At 39.3% G+C, this 13,755-nt stretch overlaps 1 protein-coding gene across 2 annotated transcripts in view; it reads left to right on the top strand.

The window, feature by feature from the left end:
- The window catches only part of MYOM2 (myomesin 2), an 89,748-nt gene that overhangs the window by 30,587 nt on the left and 45,406 nt on the right, over nucleotides 1-13,755 (top strand). For both annotated transcript variants that reach the window (XM_039322599.1, XM_039322600.1), the window contains exons 10-14: nucleotides 1,873-2,037; nucleotides 3,244-3,405; nucleotides 7,049-7,190; nucleotides 9,502-9,701; nucleotides 12,322-12,375. In XM_039322599.1, the coding sequence (XP_039178533.1) occupies nucleotides 1,873-2,037; nucleotides 3,244-3,405; nucleotides 7,049-7,190; nucleotides 9,502-9,701; nucleotides 12,322-12,375 (723 nt within the window). The remainder of the gene's footprint in view (nucleotides 1-1,872; nucleotides 2,038-3,243; nucleotides 3,406-7,048; nucleotides 7,191-9,501; nucleotides 9,702-12,321; nucleotides 12,376-13,755) is intronic.

Here is a 13,755-nt window from a genome sequence, read left to right on the forward strand (position 1 = left end):
TAACCTAGCTAATCTATTGAACCCAATAGATGAAAATAGAGAACAAGCAATAAACATAATAAAAATAAAAATAACTATCTATTCAGGCACAGAATAAAAAATCTCCTCTCAAAAATCTTGACAGAAAGGGGATTTTTTTTTTAAAAAATGAGGGCTTAGTTTTAGTATTAATTTCATCCCATATTTGCCACAATGTAGCAGAACCTGGCCAGGTGGATAGAGTATAAGGCTGGAATTACTGAACTATGTAATTATATCAGCTATGTAGGTGTCCACGAGCGCTACGGTAATAGCATTGTGACTTGGTAATTCCTGCTGCCATCGTCAATTATCCAGGGTTGTCTTTCTCCTATCCCTGGAATTAAGGCTCTCATACCTACTGCTGGCTTTCTGGCAATAAAAAGGTAAATCAATGAATGAAAATTTCTGAAATGCAACCTCCTGGCTACGTAACTTAGAGGTTTCTAGGTACATAACCCTTCCTTGGGAGATAAACCAATCTCACAAGAGATAAAGTAAATCAAGTGATATTTTTTTTTTAAAAAGAAGAAATAAAATTTCAAAACAATGTAACATTAACTGACCCAAATATACAATTCTAATAGTAAAGAAGATTAATTACAAAGCTATTCAGATTACAGAAAAACAGCAAGTTGATTAAAATAAAATTTGCAAAAAGAAATGTTTCTGGTAGACCACAAGTCTAATGCATTAATCTAATATAAATAACTTGAAATGATTAGGCAGAGAACGTCAAATCAATATTAAATCTCACAAGAGACTTAAAGGAAAGAGAATGTAATGCACATCCTATTTATGCTCTAAGGCGGACATAAAACTCAAGTTCTTAATCTGTACAGAGAAATGGAAACAATCTATATCACACATACACACACAAAAAGAAAAAAAACCTAACATAAATTCCTATTAGGGTTTAATACTATTTTTTCCAAAAATAATACAATTTGAAGCATCTATTCTTTTGTTTTAACTTTGATGCCCATCCAACTTCCTGATGAGTCCAATAAGTTAATTTTCAGTTTTCTGTATCTCTTTGCTGCCATCTAATGGTCGTCCAATTTTTGCAGCTCAGATGTGCGCACTTATCTTCCTTTTTTTTTTTTTTTCTGTACTGTATAAAAAGAGAAAGAGAGTGGTCAGTGCAATTCCCAGAAAAACCACTAAGCCAGGGGTTCTCAACCTTGGCAACTTTAAAACTTCTGCACTTCAACTCCCAGAATTCCTCAGCCAGGAATTTGCGACTAAGCCCTCTGAGGGCTCTGCTTCCAGATCATACTCCTGCAGCAATGAAGTGTCAATGGAGTATCAGCAGAGGAGAAGATTGTCCTAGCAGCAATAGCTGTTTTCACACATGCTCCTTTTTCTGCAGCACATTTCTGCTATGGGTCCTTTGGGGAACCTTCATTTTGAGTAACCATAGGAGGCTGCAAAAATCCAGATATCTAAAAACACAGCAAGATCAGTATTGAAATAGTCCAACTCCTTGCTGCCCTCTAGTGTCAGCTGGATATTTGCAATCCAGCTGCGCTAGTGCCAAGCCCATGCAGTCTGGTTGTTGAAGGCCTGAGAAGATGAATGCTAGGAGGAATTTGGCAACCCCCAGATGTTTATGGTTGCTTTTGCTGCCTCGAGTATTCTTTTGCCACTGGCTTTGAAAGGGAAGGAAGGAAGGAGAGAAGGAAGGAAGGAGACCTGCTTTCAGCTTTATAGCCAATGCATTAATCTCGACTCCCATTGATTCACTTCAAAGACACCTAGACATATCAAGGCCTGTTGATGCATATTAAATAATTTCAAAGGTTTATCTCAACAATGGTCTTTTCAATTAACCCCATTCTTGCTTGCTTCCAGTGCCACTGCCAGATGAAATCTGCTTCACACATTTTGATGTTCAGCTTTTGGAGAGGTTTGAAGTCACCTTTGGTACGGAGGGGGAAACCCTTGCTTTAAGGTGTAACATCTTGGTCACACCAGAACTGAAGCGTCTCCATCCTCGGGTTGAATGGTACAGAGATGGTAAGACCCTTAATTATTTAATGTGATTTGCAGAGCTTCCTTTACGTTTCTGAATTTCCTAAGGGTTGCTGAAATTCGTGACAACTTTTCGTGAGCTCTCCATCCCAATCTCAATAGTTGCCACTTAACCAAATGGCTTTTTTATATTTCTTGAGCAGTTCTTCATATTTTTTTTCATAACTGGAATACTTCTGCAGAGCTCAGACCCTAAAATGTAAGGCTCATTGATTAATGGGTGACTAAGCAAAATAGCTGTTAAGGAACAAAAACCCCATCTCCACAAAAGTCCAAACACAATTACTTGGTCAATTAGTAAGGTAATAGGATAAAACTAAATAATAGGGTTTACTGTAGTTGAGATAAAACATCCTATATGTTTTATTGCCCCATTGCACTACTCCGTGAGTTTAATTTATATTAATGTTAGGTTGCAACCGCCCACCTGTGAGAATGACAAACTATTTGACAAGAATGCTCCAAAGATTTGAAATTAAATGTATCTTTATAAGAAGCCTGAGATTAAGCCTAATACTGGCTTTCTTTTGCCTCTTTCCAGGTTTAATGTGATATATTCCTCAGTTAGCAAATTTTACTGAAAAAGATCAAAGGGTGTAAAGAAATAAGTCTTGATTCTGACTACGGTTGAAACCAAACCAAACATATTTACATCCTGTTGACGTTAGTGCAGGGTTGTCAAACTGTCGGCCCACGGGCCGGATGCGTCATGCTGAAACCGCCCCCACCCCATTTCCAGCAATGGGGAAAAAGTCACAATATGTTGTGACACGTCACGTGATGTTGTGAGTTTGACACCCCTGCTTTAGTGGAAAGAAAACAAGTGATTTATCCCAACTCTGTTAATCACTAGAGATTTAAAAGCTTCAATATTAGCTGAAACAGGTGCTTGACAAGATTTTTGTGACATGGTTTCAACATAGTATCTCCCAGTACACAAACTGTAAAGTTTCAGATTAATTAACATTGATACAGATTAGTGGACCCCTCACAATATCACCAAACATTGCAAAACAAGGCACAGGTACTTACAGTATATATTACTAGAAGTAGCATCCATCTGAAGCATGATGGTTTCTTCTAGATACAGTATATTTGCTCTAAAATGGCTGATTTGGAGATTGCAATGCAGAATGTCTCTTTATTGCTGCTATCTTATTAACATGTATTGAATTGCAAACTGTCTTCCAGATCTGCTAATCAAAGACTCCAAGTGGACAAAGTCCTACTTTGGTGAAGGACAAGCAGTACTGTCTTTCTCTCATTTGCACAAGGACGACGAAGGCTTATATACCCTGCGCATAATTTCTAGAGGCGGAGTGCATGAATATAGTGCATTTCTGTTTGTCAGAGGTAGGATAACCTTGCTATTTGGAAGCTGATCCTGCTTGATTTTTTTGAGGGATGATCAGAAGGGGTAGGGAGTGGGGAATTTTTGGCCTTCCAAAAATGTTGAATCTGTTCCCTTGAAATGCTTAACTATTGTTTTGGTAGTTGTAAAACAGACAGACAAAACTTTTTGTGGTCTGCTTAAAGAGAGCATTCATGGTTAGTGGAGTATTTTGCCATATTTGTATCATGAGAAAGAAAAGGAGAATGGTTGCCTTTCTGGTTTGACAAAAAAAGGAAGTGACTGTACAAGATGGAATGAGGGTCATAATTTGATCTCATCCTGACATGGACAAGTCCCTAGCAAATCTGGATGTGATTATCCGAATCCTTAAGGGCAAAATCACACCTCCTTCATATACAACCTTTTAAACTACGTTAAATATCTAAGCCAGCATTCTCCGCAGATGAAAGCTATAGAGGTGAACTGATTTATAATCTGTGACATTTTGGTTCTGGTGACAAGCTCACCATCTTGTAAACAACTCTAGTTAATTTCAGTGGAATTTACCCAAGCTTACCAACTGACATGCAATAGGTTGTACTTACAAGCTTTCCACACCGTTCCATTTGTTTTTGCATGGGTGAATGGTAGGAGGACTGTGTTTTTTCATTTCTCTCTCGGCTGGAAGCACAACATTCTCAGTGAAAAAACATAGCAGTTATTATTCCATGCCTTCCCTGGAGCTATGCTGTCTTTTTCTGCAATATTGCTCCATGCTCTTCAACAACAGGAAGAAACCAACCTCAGAAGAATAAATATGGCACAAGGAGAATTCAGCCAGGGAAGCCAGAGAAAGCTAAAGTTGCCCACTGTTAACTTCAGTCAAATGCTGGGTAACACAACTTCTAAAATATTTTGCTATTAGATCTATTGACCTGGGTTAATGGGAGTTGGAATCCAAAAAAACTGAAAAGGATTAGTGTGCTAATTTCATATATCCATCCATTAATCCTTAGACTATTGGCATGTGAGGCCAATATGAGTTATGAAAAATGTTTCCATGTTATGGACATGCAATATGGAAAGTGTTGGATAGGGAGGCCTATCTCCTGGTATACATAGGTTCCTCTTTATGAGATTACTGCTGGTTCAGTATTTTGTATTAGTAGCTTTTTTGCTGAACAAGTCAGATTGAACCTTCAGCAAATTTGGCTGAAAGCAACTTAATTTACGTAAAAGAGCCATTGAGAATTTCAGAGTAAAGTCTGAATTAGGATATAACATCTTTTAAAATGTCCCACTGCTTACTTCCATAAAGGAATCTTCCATAAAGGTCTTGTTAAGGAAGTAAGAAGATGCCTCATAAAATATTTTTTAAAGGACATGTCCTCAGGTAGTTACTTTTGTCTCATCTCCAACCCACCACGGAGACAGTAATATTTAGCTATTCCAATTTGAAAGTAGTGCTTTCCCTGTTTTCCTGAGTTCTGCCCTCCAAATGATTGATAATGGATACTTCCTTGATAATGCTTGTGATAAAGTAATCAAGATCCGGGATCTGCTTAATTCTGATTGGTCACTTTGGACTGCTCCTTCCCTCTTCTCTTTCATACTTGAGTTTTGTTTTCCAGGATCATTCTGCTTTTATCAGCTGGAGAGACCGGTTCTTTCAGACTGGGCTCTCCTCTTATATATTGCCCATCTATAGTAAGAATGAGCCTTTCGTAGCAAACCCTACTCTGTTTAGAACGGGTTCAGCTGTCAATCCAACTTATTTATGATCTACAATGTCCCCATTGTTTGAGCTCAGGCTGAAAGCGAATCTTGTCTCTATTTGAAAAAATTCCCAAGATGTGGTTAACATCTCTTACTTTCTCTAGCCAAAAGGAAGTCAAGGAATTTAGGTGAGGTTTAGTGGGCATGTTGGTCCTCCTCCCATCATCCATAAATGATAGTCTCTTGCAAATTCTCAGCAGCAATTACTATTTTTTAAAACTTCACATGCTCCCTGCCCCTAGACCTCAAGAGGAGCAACTTGGTCAAGAAAGTTGTCCAAGCAGCTTCTGACAATTAGGAGAATAGAAGGATAATTTAGGATGGAGTTTTCCCACTATACTCTGCAACCATCTTTTCAGCAATCCTCCATTTTGGCCTCTTTTTTGACATGGATATGGAATTGTTTCAGAATACGCTGCTTCGGAACAGACCTGCTCCAGAATTCTGTTCCAGAATAGTGTTATTCCATGCATAAAACCTAGAGCAAGATTTGATAGATGACTAAAATCACTGATGTAGCCATTGGTTAAAACTCACCTACTCTCCATTCCCCAGGTCTAGCTTTTCCTTTATTAAGGAAAAGTTATTGATGAATGTTTTTGCTAACAACCTGTGATGTTTGGTGGAAGGGGAAATTCGGTCTGGGGAATCCCCCAATCACGTTCCCTAACATGACTCACACTAAACAGTAAGGACAGCACCATTCTGTGTCTTCGTTTTTAAAAGCAGCAAAGATGATCAGGGACTGGAGGCTAAAAGATATCAAGAGTGGTTGCTGCAATTGGGTATGTCTAGTTTAATGAAGAGAAGGACGAGGGTCGATATGATAGTAGTGTTCCAATATCTCAGGGGTTGCCACAAAGAAGAGAGAGTCAAGCTATTCTCCGGTCCAAAGCACCTGAAGGCAGGACAAGAAGCAATGGATGGAAGCTAATCAAGGAGAGAAGCAACCTAGAACTAAGGAGAAATTTCTTGACAGTTAGAACAATTAATCAGTGGAACAAATTGCCTCCAGAAGTTGTGAATGCTCCAACACTGAAAGTTTTAAAGAAGAGACTGGACAACCATTTGTCTGAAATGGTATAGGGTTTCTTGCCTGGGCAGGGGGTTGGACTAGAAGACCTCCAAGGTCCCTACCAACTCTATTATTCTAATTCTAATTCTAAAATACAGAATAGGGATCTGCAATGAGGACGGTGAGAGGTCTTTGGTGCTCTCTGAGCTTGGTTGTTTTCTTAGCAGACATTTCATTACTCAAACTAGAAAACATCATTAGTGCTAGTAAGGCATGGGGTTTGCTCTTAATTTAAAGTCTAGTGGCTTGCCCTGTCAGTATTGGTGAGACTGGTCTTGGAGGCTCTTTGATTCATCTGGGTGTTGATTGCTCTGATAAATGGCTATCAATGGACATTTGTACATAAACAACATCTACATATATGCAAAAGAAACAATCAACAACTCAAAAAAGACCCAAACACCTCCCCACTAGCAATCAATACCCAGATGAGCATAGATTAACACCATGGTCAACATCAGACCAATAATCAAGAAGTATACAATACCTAGTCGAGGAACTGCCAAACAAGCCAACAATAAACAGCCCAACCGAAAAGTCTCCAAGACTATTCCCACCAACAACCAACCAAGCTCAGAGAGCACCAAGAACTCCTTCATTTCAACCCTGACCTACAAATATTCTTCCTTAATGAAGACAGCATAATTAATGCTGGTGTGCTTTTCTCCTAGTAAAAGAATGGAGAAAAAAATGAATTCACTTGATTGTGAGGGAAACCCCACTATTACCCTGTAGTGTTATTTATGGCGTCATATTTATAATAGTTGAATTATAGAAGAGTGATTTTATCTGAGCTTTTCTTGGGGTTTTAGATGCTGATGCCCTAGTGATGGGGGCCCCTGGGGCACCAATGGATGTGAGCTGCCATGATGCCAACAGAGATTATGTTATTGTTACTTGGAAACCACCAAATACAACCCATGAAGCTCCAGTGATCGGCTATTTTGTGGACAGGTATATCTGGAAGGAGTAGATTTGATTTTTCTGTATTTCAAATAATTTACCAGTGCTCAAAAGACATTTTTGGGAACTTGATGTAGGTTTTGCTTTCTGTGGCAAGTTACTATAATATTGTTCAAATTTTATTTCAATGGAATTTATGGGTTTTTGTGGTTTATCAACAAGTTACAAACCTCCAGCTCAGTTTGGATCTCTTTGAATTGGTATACACATATGTGAAGATCTTTTAATTGCTCAAATATGTGATAAATTAGCCCTGAAAAAATGATTACTCCATTGAATAGGCCTGTTCTCGATATAAAATATATAATATGTATTTTGTTATAAAGATCAGTCCTTTATTTCAGAAAGCTGTCCTAGATTTATTTATTTTTTAAAAAAACTCATTTTAGTCTTTTATTTTGGTCATTTAAATTTTACCTTGCAAATGAGATGGCTTAATCATGTACAATCCTATCATATTCCTGTGAAAACTATGGGACCTGAATTGTCTCTTTAAAATAGATTTACATGCACTATTTGATTTTAGACATTTTTATTAGAATATACATTTTTGTAATTTTTTTGTTTTGCTCTTGAATTATCCTTCATGAAGCAGAGTTTAAACAATCACAATTTTTTATCTAATGAATCTCTTTCAGATTTGCCCCTGTTTCAGGTCTTTTTTTTGTATTTTTTTCTGAGAAAATATAGTCACTGTAATTATGGCACAAACATGATCTACACTACACATCCCTCCCTGCAAGTTGCTACTTGGTGATCACAATTACCAAGTGATTGACATACAGATGTGGATCATTTAGTTCCTTACTTCCTGGTTTCTTACTGGTTAGGTTAATATGTTAATTTCTCTTTTTATTAGGTGATAGTGGGATTATTTTATTTTATTATTTTATTTATTTGATTTTTATCCTGTCTTTAAATTTTTTTAAAATCACTCAAGGAGGCGAACATATCTAGAACTTCTTACTCCTCCTATTTTCCTCACAACAACAACCTTGTGAGGCTAGATTGGGCTGAGAAAAAGTGATTGGCCCAAGATCACCCAATTGGCTTGCATGCTTAAGGAGGGACACATTGTCTCCTGGTTCCTAGGCCAGCACCTAAACCACTAGACCACACTGGCTCTCCTGATCTTATTTATCCCCAGTGACTGATGTCCAAGCTTCATTAACTTCATTTCTTGAATGTGTATTCAGTGACCCTGCTAAAGATACACATGCGTTGTCCGTTCCACATAATCCTATAGGTCAAGTTGTCAAACATTCTTGAGTCATCATATTCATTTCCTGGGAAATATCCCATGTTCAACTTATATAAAAATAGTCCTGCTGTTCAGGTCAAGGTCCAACTTAGTTTAACATTTTGCCAAATTCCTTGAAGGGGACTTGGAAGTGGGACACAGAAACATACCCCTCTCTTGCCATTGCTGCCCTGCTATTATTATTTCAAGACACAAATTCCTCTACCTTGTGTCTCAACTCTACTAGCCCTTGATAGATTTGTCATCCATTAAGTTATCCAATTCCCCTTGGATAAGCTATTTAGGAGAGTGCCTATGCTAGTTTGGGCTAGTGGTTAAAGCACCAGTCTGGAAATATGGAGACCTTGCTTTTAGCTCCATCTTAGGCACAAAGCCAGCTGGGTGACATCTTGGGCCAATCATACTCAGCCCTAGGAAGGAGGCAAGGACAAACCACTTTTGAACTGTTGCTTAGGAAATTTCCGGGGCTTGAAGGAGGTGCATAGGAGCCCTGGTGGCACAGTGGTTAGAATGCAGCATTGCAGGCTAACTCTGCTCACTGCCAGGAGTTTGATCCTGACTGGCTCAAGGTTGACTCAGCCTTCCATCCTTCCAAGGTCTGTAAAATGAAGACTCAGATTGTTGGGGAAATATGTTGACTCTGTAAACTGCTTAGAGAGAGCTGTAAAGCACTATGAAGAGGTATATAAGTCTAAGTGTTATTGCTATTGCTTTTCAGAGCAATAGTCACTGGCTTTAAAATAACAGGGTTGTGGGTATAAAAGGGAGCAGGACTATAATTGCCTGGTTGTGCCTACTATTTAGCAGCCAATTAACATCATTGTGGTTGCCCATGTCCATGAGTCTATGAGATAGCCAATACAATTTCCCTTTTCCTCACTGTATACCTGTGAAGTTACAATATTTTATCCTACTGTATTTGGCATCTGATTCAGCCAGTCTCCCAGTGTAAAGAAATCATTCTCACAGCTTTGGCAGATTGTTAGAAAACCTTGGAAATGAAGTTTTCCTCTCCATCTTTCTGTCATTTGCTAAAACCAGATGTGAAGTGGGTACTGAAAACTGGGTGCAATGCAATGACACTCCTGTAAAAATCTGCAAATATCCAGTCACCGGCTTGTTGGAAGGGCGTTCCTACATTTTCCGAGTGAGGGCGGTCAACCAGGCAGGGATCAGCCGGCCCTCAAGATCCTCTGATGCTGTGGCAGCTCTTGACCCCGTGGACCTGGAGAGATCACAGAGTAAGAAAAAAAACCCTAGCCATATTTCTTCAGGGGAAATTATAAGCAGACTTATAAAAGAGGAATCTTGTTGCTAAATGAATGGGGCAGGTTACATTTAATTTCTAAGCCGGCCATACATCACGCTTGCAAGCTTACTTATGGCTATTTAAAATAAGTGTTATGATTTCAGCCTATAAATGTATGTATGTATGTATGTATGTATGTATGTATGTATGTATGTATGTATGTATATAATGTGAAATAAAATAAGTTGATCACCAAGATAAAATCATAAACACAAATGTTTAATCTACAAAACCAAGCTTTCATCGGCCATACTTTCGACATCGTCAGGGTGTAAAATGCTGGATCTGGGAGTCCATTTTTATGTGGCTGGCTGCCTCTGCGCTTTGACCCTGGATCAGGTCATTGGTCTGCTCATTAGCATCGGCTGTGTAGTTCTTAAAGGGGCCGTTTCTAAAGTTGTCCTGTCCTCTCCAATTGCTGTTGTTTTCTTTGTGCATGTGTGGGTGCCTGGAGATCCGCTGTTCATCCGCTCTCAGTCATCTCTCCCCACCCCCTCATTCATCTTAGTTTGCCTCTGTATTGCTGCGCTATCTAGCATGTGTGCTTCAAGCTCTGTTCTTCTATTTGCCAGCCTGTTGCTTTCCTTGCCCGTGTGTAAACTCTTGGGGGTTGGTCATCTTGTTGTTCCTGTTTCTTATCGCTCCCGCTTCTCTCTCTCGCTAACGGGTGAGCTCCTGTGTGTGTTAATGGGTTGCTAACCAGGCGTGTCTTTGGAATGGCTCCACTACTTGTTACCCTCATTGCCCCCTCAGTACATATATGAGAGCGCAGGAGGTACCCATCCCATTTGCGCTCCTTGTTCTTCCATGGATCTGGACACCAGTTCCTGGAGGTGGGTTGTCTGCTGGCATTGTGTCATCCCTCCTCTCCTCTTTCATGTTTAAATGGGTTATAGACACCATTTTACTTGTGGGGTATATCCCCAGTTCATCGCTCTCTCTCAGGGTTGTGATCACCTCCCCTGTCATCCCCTCTTTCTGACCTTGTACGGAGTGAGTTGGTCGCCTTTGTTTCCAATTAGCACCCCGTCCTTCCCATCCCCTTAGTATGTGATATGCTGGAGGGAGCTCTATGTGGCGATTGATGGAGTGTTTGTCTGACAGCCAGGCTTCTTTGAGGAGGCAGCCTCCCTTGGTGTTATCTTGGGATATGGCCTCGATGTTGGTGAGGTTGAATCCATGGCCGTAGTCGGCCATGTGGGTCCACACCTGTGACTATTGCTTTCTTCTCTTAACTGCCAGCTCATGCTCATGGACCCTGGTCTTAAGTCTCTTGGAGGTTTCACCAACATAACTGCAGGGGCAATTCTTGCAATTAATTTTACATATTACCGAGGATCTTTCTCCAGTGGGGAGTGGGTCCTTGGGGTGCATGATCCTAGCAAGTAGAGTCTGGTCTGATTTGTGGGCTACCTTCATGTTGAAGGGGGCTAGCAGTCTGGCCGTTGCTTCTGATACTCCGTTGATGTAAGGCAGGGTCGTTCGTATGGGCTGTGTGCATGTCGCCTTGTCTTGTGCGTCAATGTGTGGTCGGTGTGGTCTGCTGTGCCATTTAATAAACTCCATCGGATAACTGTTACATCTGCATACACGGTAGAGGTAACTTTTTTCTTCCATTCTAGCTCTGTCCGTGTTGCAATGTGAGCTAATGCGTTTAAATAAGGTCTTAATGCAGCTAATCTTGTGCGCTACCGGATGGTTGCTTCTATAATGCAGCATACATACATACACACACACACACACACACACACACACACACAGTGGAGGTCCCATTGTGAGCTATTATGGCTAATAACTTTCAACAGTTGTCTCATGCTGTCTATATAGGTAGTCCTTGACTTGTTTAGTGACTGTTCAAAGTTACAACAGCATTGGAAAAGATGACTTATGATGATTTTTTTCACTCTTATGACTCTTGCAACATCTCCATGGTCATGTGATCAAAATTCAGACATTTGGCAACTGTCATGAGCAGGGTCCATGAGCATGGCAACTGGGGGTTCTGCAATCACTATTTGTAACCTTTCCAGCTGGCCTTTAACAAGCAAAGTCAATGGGGGAAGCCAGATTCACTTAACAGCCACACGAGTCACTTAACAACTGCAATGATTTGTTTAACAACTGTGGCAAAAAAGGTGGTTAAAATGAGCACAATTCTCTTAACAACTGTCTTGCTTACCAGTGGAAATCTTGAGCTCAGTTGATGTTGTAAGTCGAGGATTCCACTGATAAATTATATTAAGCCTAACATGTGCTTCATTTTTGTCCTGAGTGACAGGGATTTCTGGTCAGTTGATTAATTTGTTCAGAATAAAAATGTGATCTTTTAAAAATCTTTTGTTTACCTTTAGCATGGAAAGAGAACTCATCTGAATTAATAACCTCAGATGCTAGACTAGAGCTATCAGCATTTGCATAATGTTGCTGATATAAAAATCCATAATAGTGAGAAGCAATCAAATGCTACAAAGAGGATCATTCAGTGTAATTTTCAGAAGGCGTTCTGTTAGTACAGAAACTTAAATATAAATAATGTTTTCTTTCACCTTCAGCTATTCTCATGGAGGGAAGCAGGGACATTGTCCTCCATTATGATGACTTTGAAGGTATGTAACTTCTACAGAGGAAAGATAATGGACATACCCACAGTACTTCTATGGCCGTTACTAAAACTTTTGTCTTCCGGCTGATTTTCAAATTTCTTTTTCAGGCTAGACTCCTTTCTTTATGCATTTAATATAGAGTTAAACGTGTGCATCTCTTGTTGTCCATATGAGGAATTTAGTTAGAGGAGAACTTCAGAACTAAGTTAATTTATTTTTGAGTGATTACTGTTTGTGAGTACCGGGAAAGTATTCCATTTTCATTTTGTGTACGTAAGCATTATGCATGTTTGCATTATCAGGATATCCCAGTATTGCTGTTTTAATTTTTCTGGTTTTCCACCAGGATCTTAAGAACAGTAATTTGTTGAAGTGCTTTAGAGTTTAAAGCGCAATAAATCATACCTGCTGATGCAGTTTAAGACCACAGTGTAAATATATTTTAACATTTGTCTTCCCAGAGCAGAAATATATTTTTTGCTCTTTTGAATATGGAACATAGAGGGCCAGAAAAGGCTAGTTAATCAGCACAGGGCTTATTTCCTTCCAAATTCAAATTGCAGTGCAAAATGTATATGTACAATGTGCTAAAATGCACAGTGATAGTTCTCTCGGTGCCTAGAAAATGCATGTCAATGATAATAGTTAAGACAAATCAAGTCACAGGTTTTATCCCCCCCCCCTCTTTCTGTGATGAGTTATTTTGCCTACCAAATATCTCAGGGCTCAGCTTTTGAAAGAAAACAGGTGTGGAGATACCAGATACAAGAGCTGCTCCAGTAGTCATAGTATTAAAAAAAAGTGCTGGGGATTTTCTCTGACTAGGACTAATATTAAACCAGCTCAGCAAGCTGAGCCATCCCATATGGATCTTAAAACTCCCATCCTCTCTTTGAAGTGCTGATCTTTGATGAGAAACAGAGAGCAGCCACAACTGTTACAGGAAAATGACAATTCATTCCTATGCCACATATTACCCAATGATTCTAATTGTCATTCCTAAACTAGGAGAGGTTTCTACATCCTACATTTTTTTTTTTGCGGTACAATTTTATATTTAATTGCTGTGATCCCTCATGCAGATTTTCCTCCTTGCTCATTTTTCAGAGGCAGAAACTATCAGGCCCTCACTTTGATCAACCTGTCTCCTATTTACATAAAGCATTAAGACTTTATCAGGGCATTTAGTACCGTACATGAAAGCGATTCAAATGTGATCAAAGTAAAACAAAAAACTTAGGAGATGAATGCAATCTTTCCTCCTTCTCCCTTCATTTTTTTTTAAAGCCAGCTATGAAAAATAGCTGCTACTCTTCTTGTTTGGTTTTCACAAACTGGAAACAAATTAGCTTTGATAAATCACAAAGCTGATGTAGAGCCCTT

The sequence above is a fragment of the Crotalus tigris genome, unplaced genomic scaffold (genome assembly GCF_016545835.1).
Source record: "Crotalus tigris isolate CLP2741 ecotype Arizona unplaced genomic scaffold, ASM1654583v1 scf7180000024117.2648584, whole genome shotgun sequence".
Taxonomy (NCBI): domain Eukaryota; kingdom Metazoa; phylum Chordata; class Lepidosauria; order Squamata; family Viperidae; genus Crotalus; species Crotalus tigris.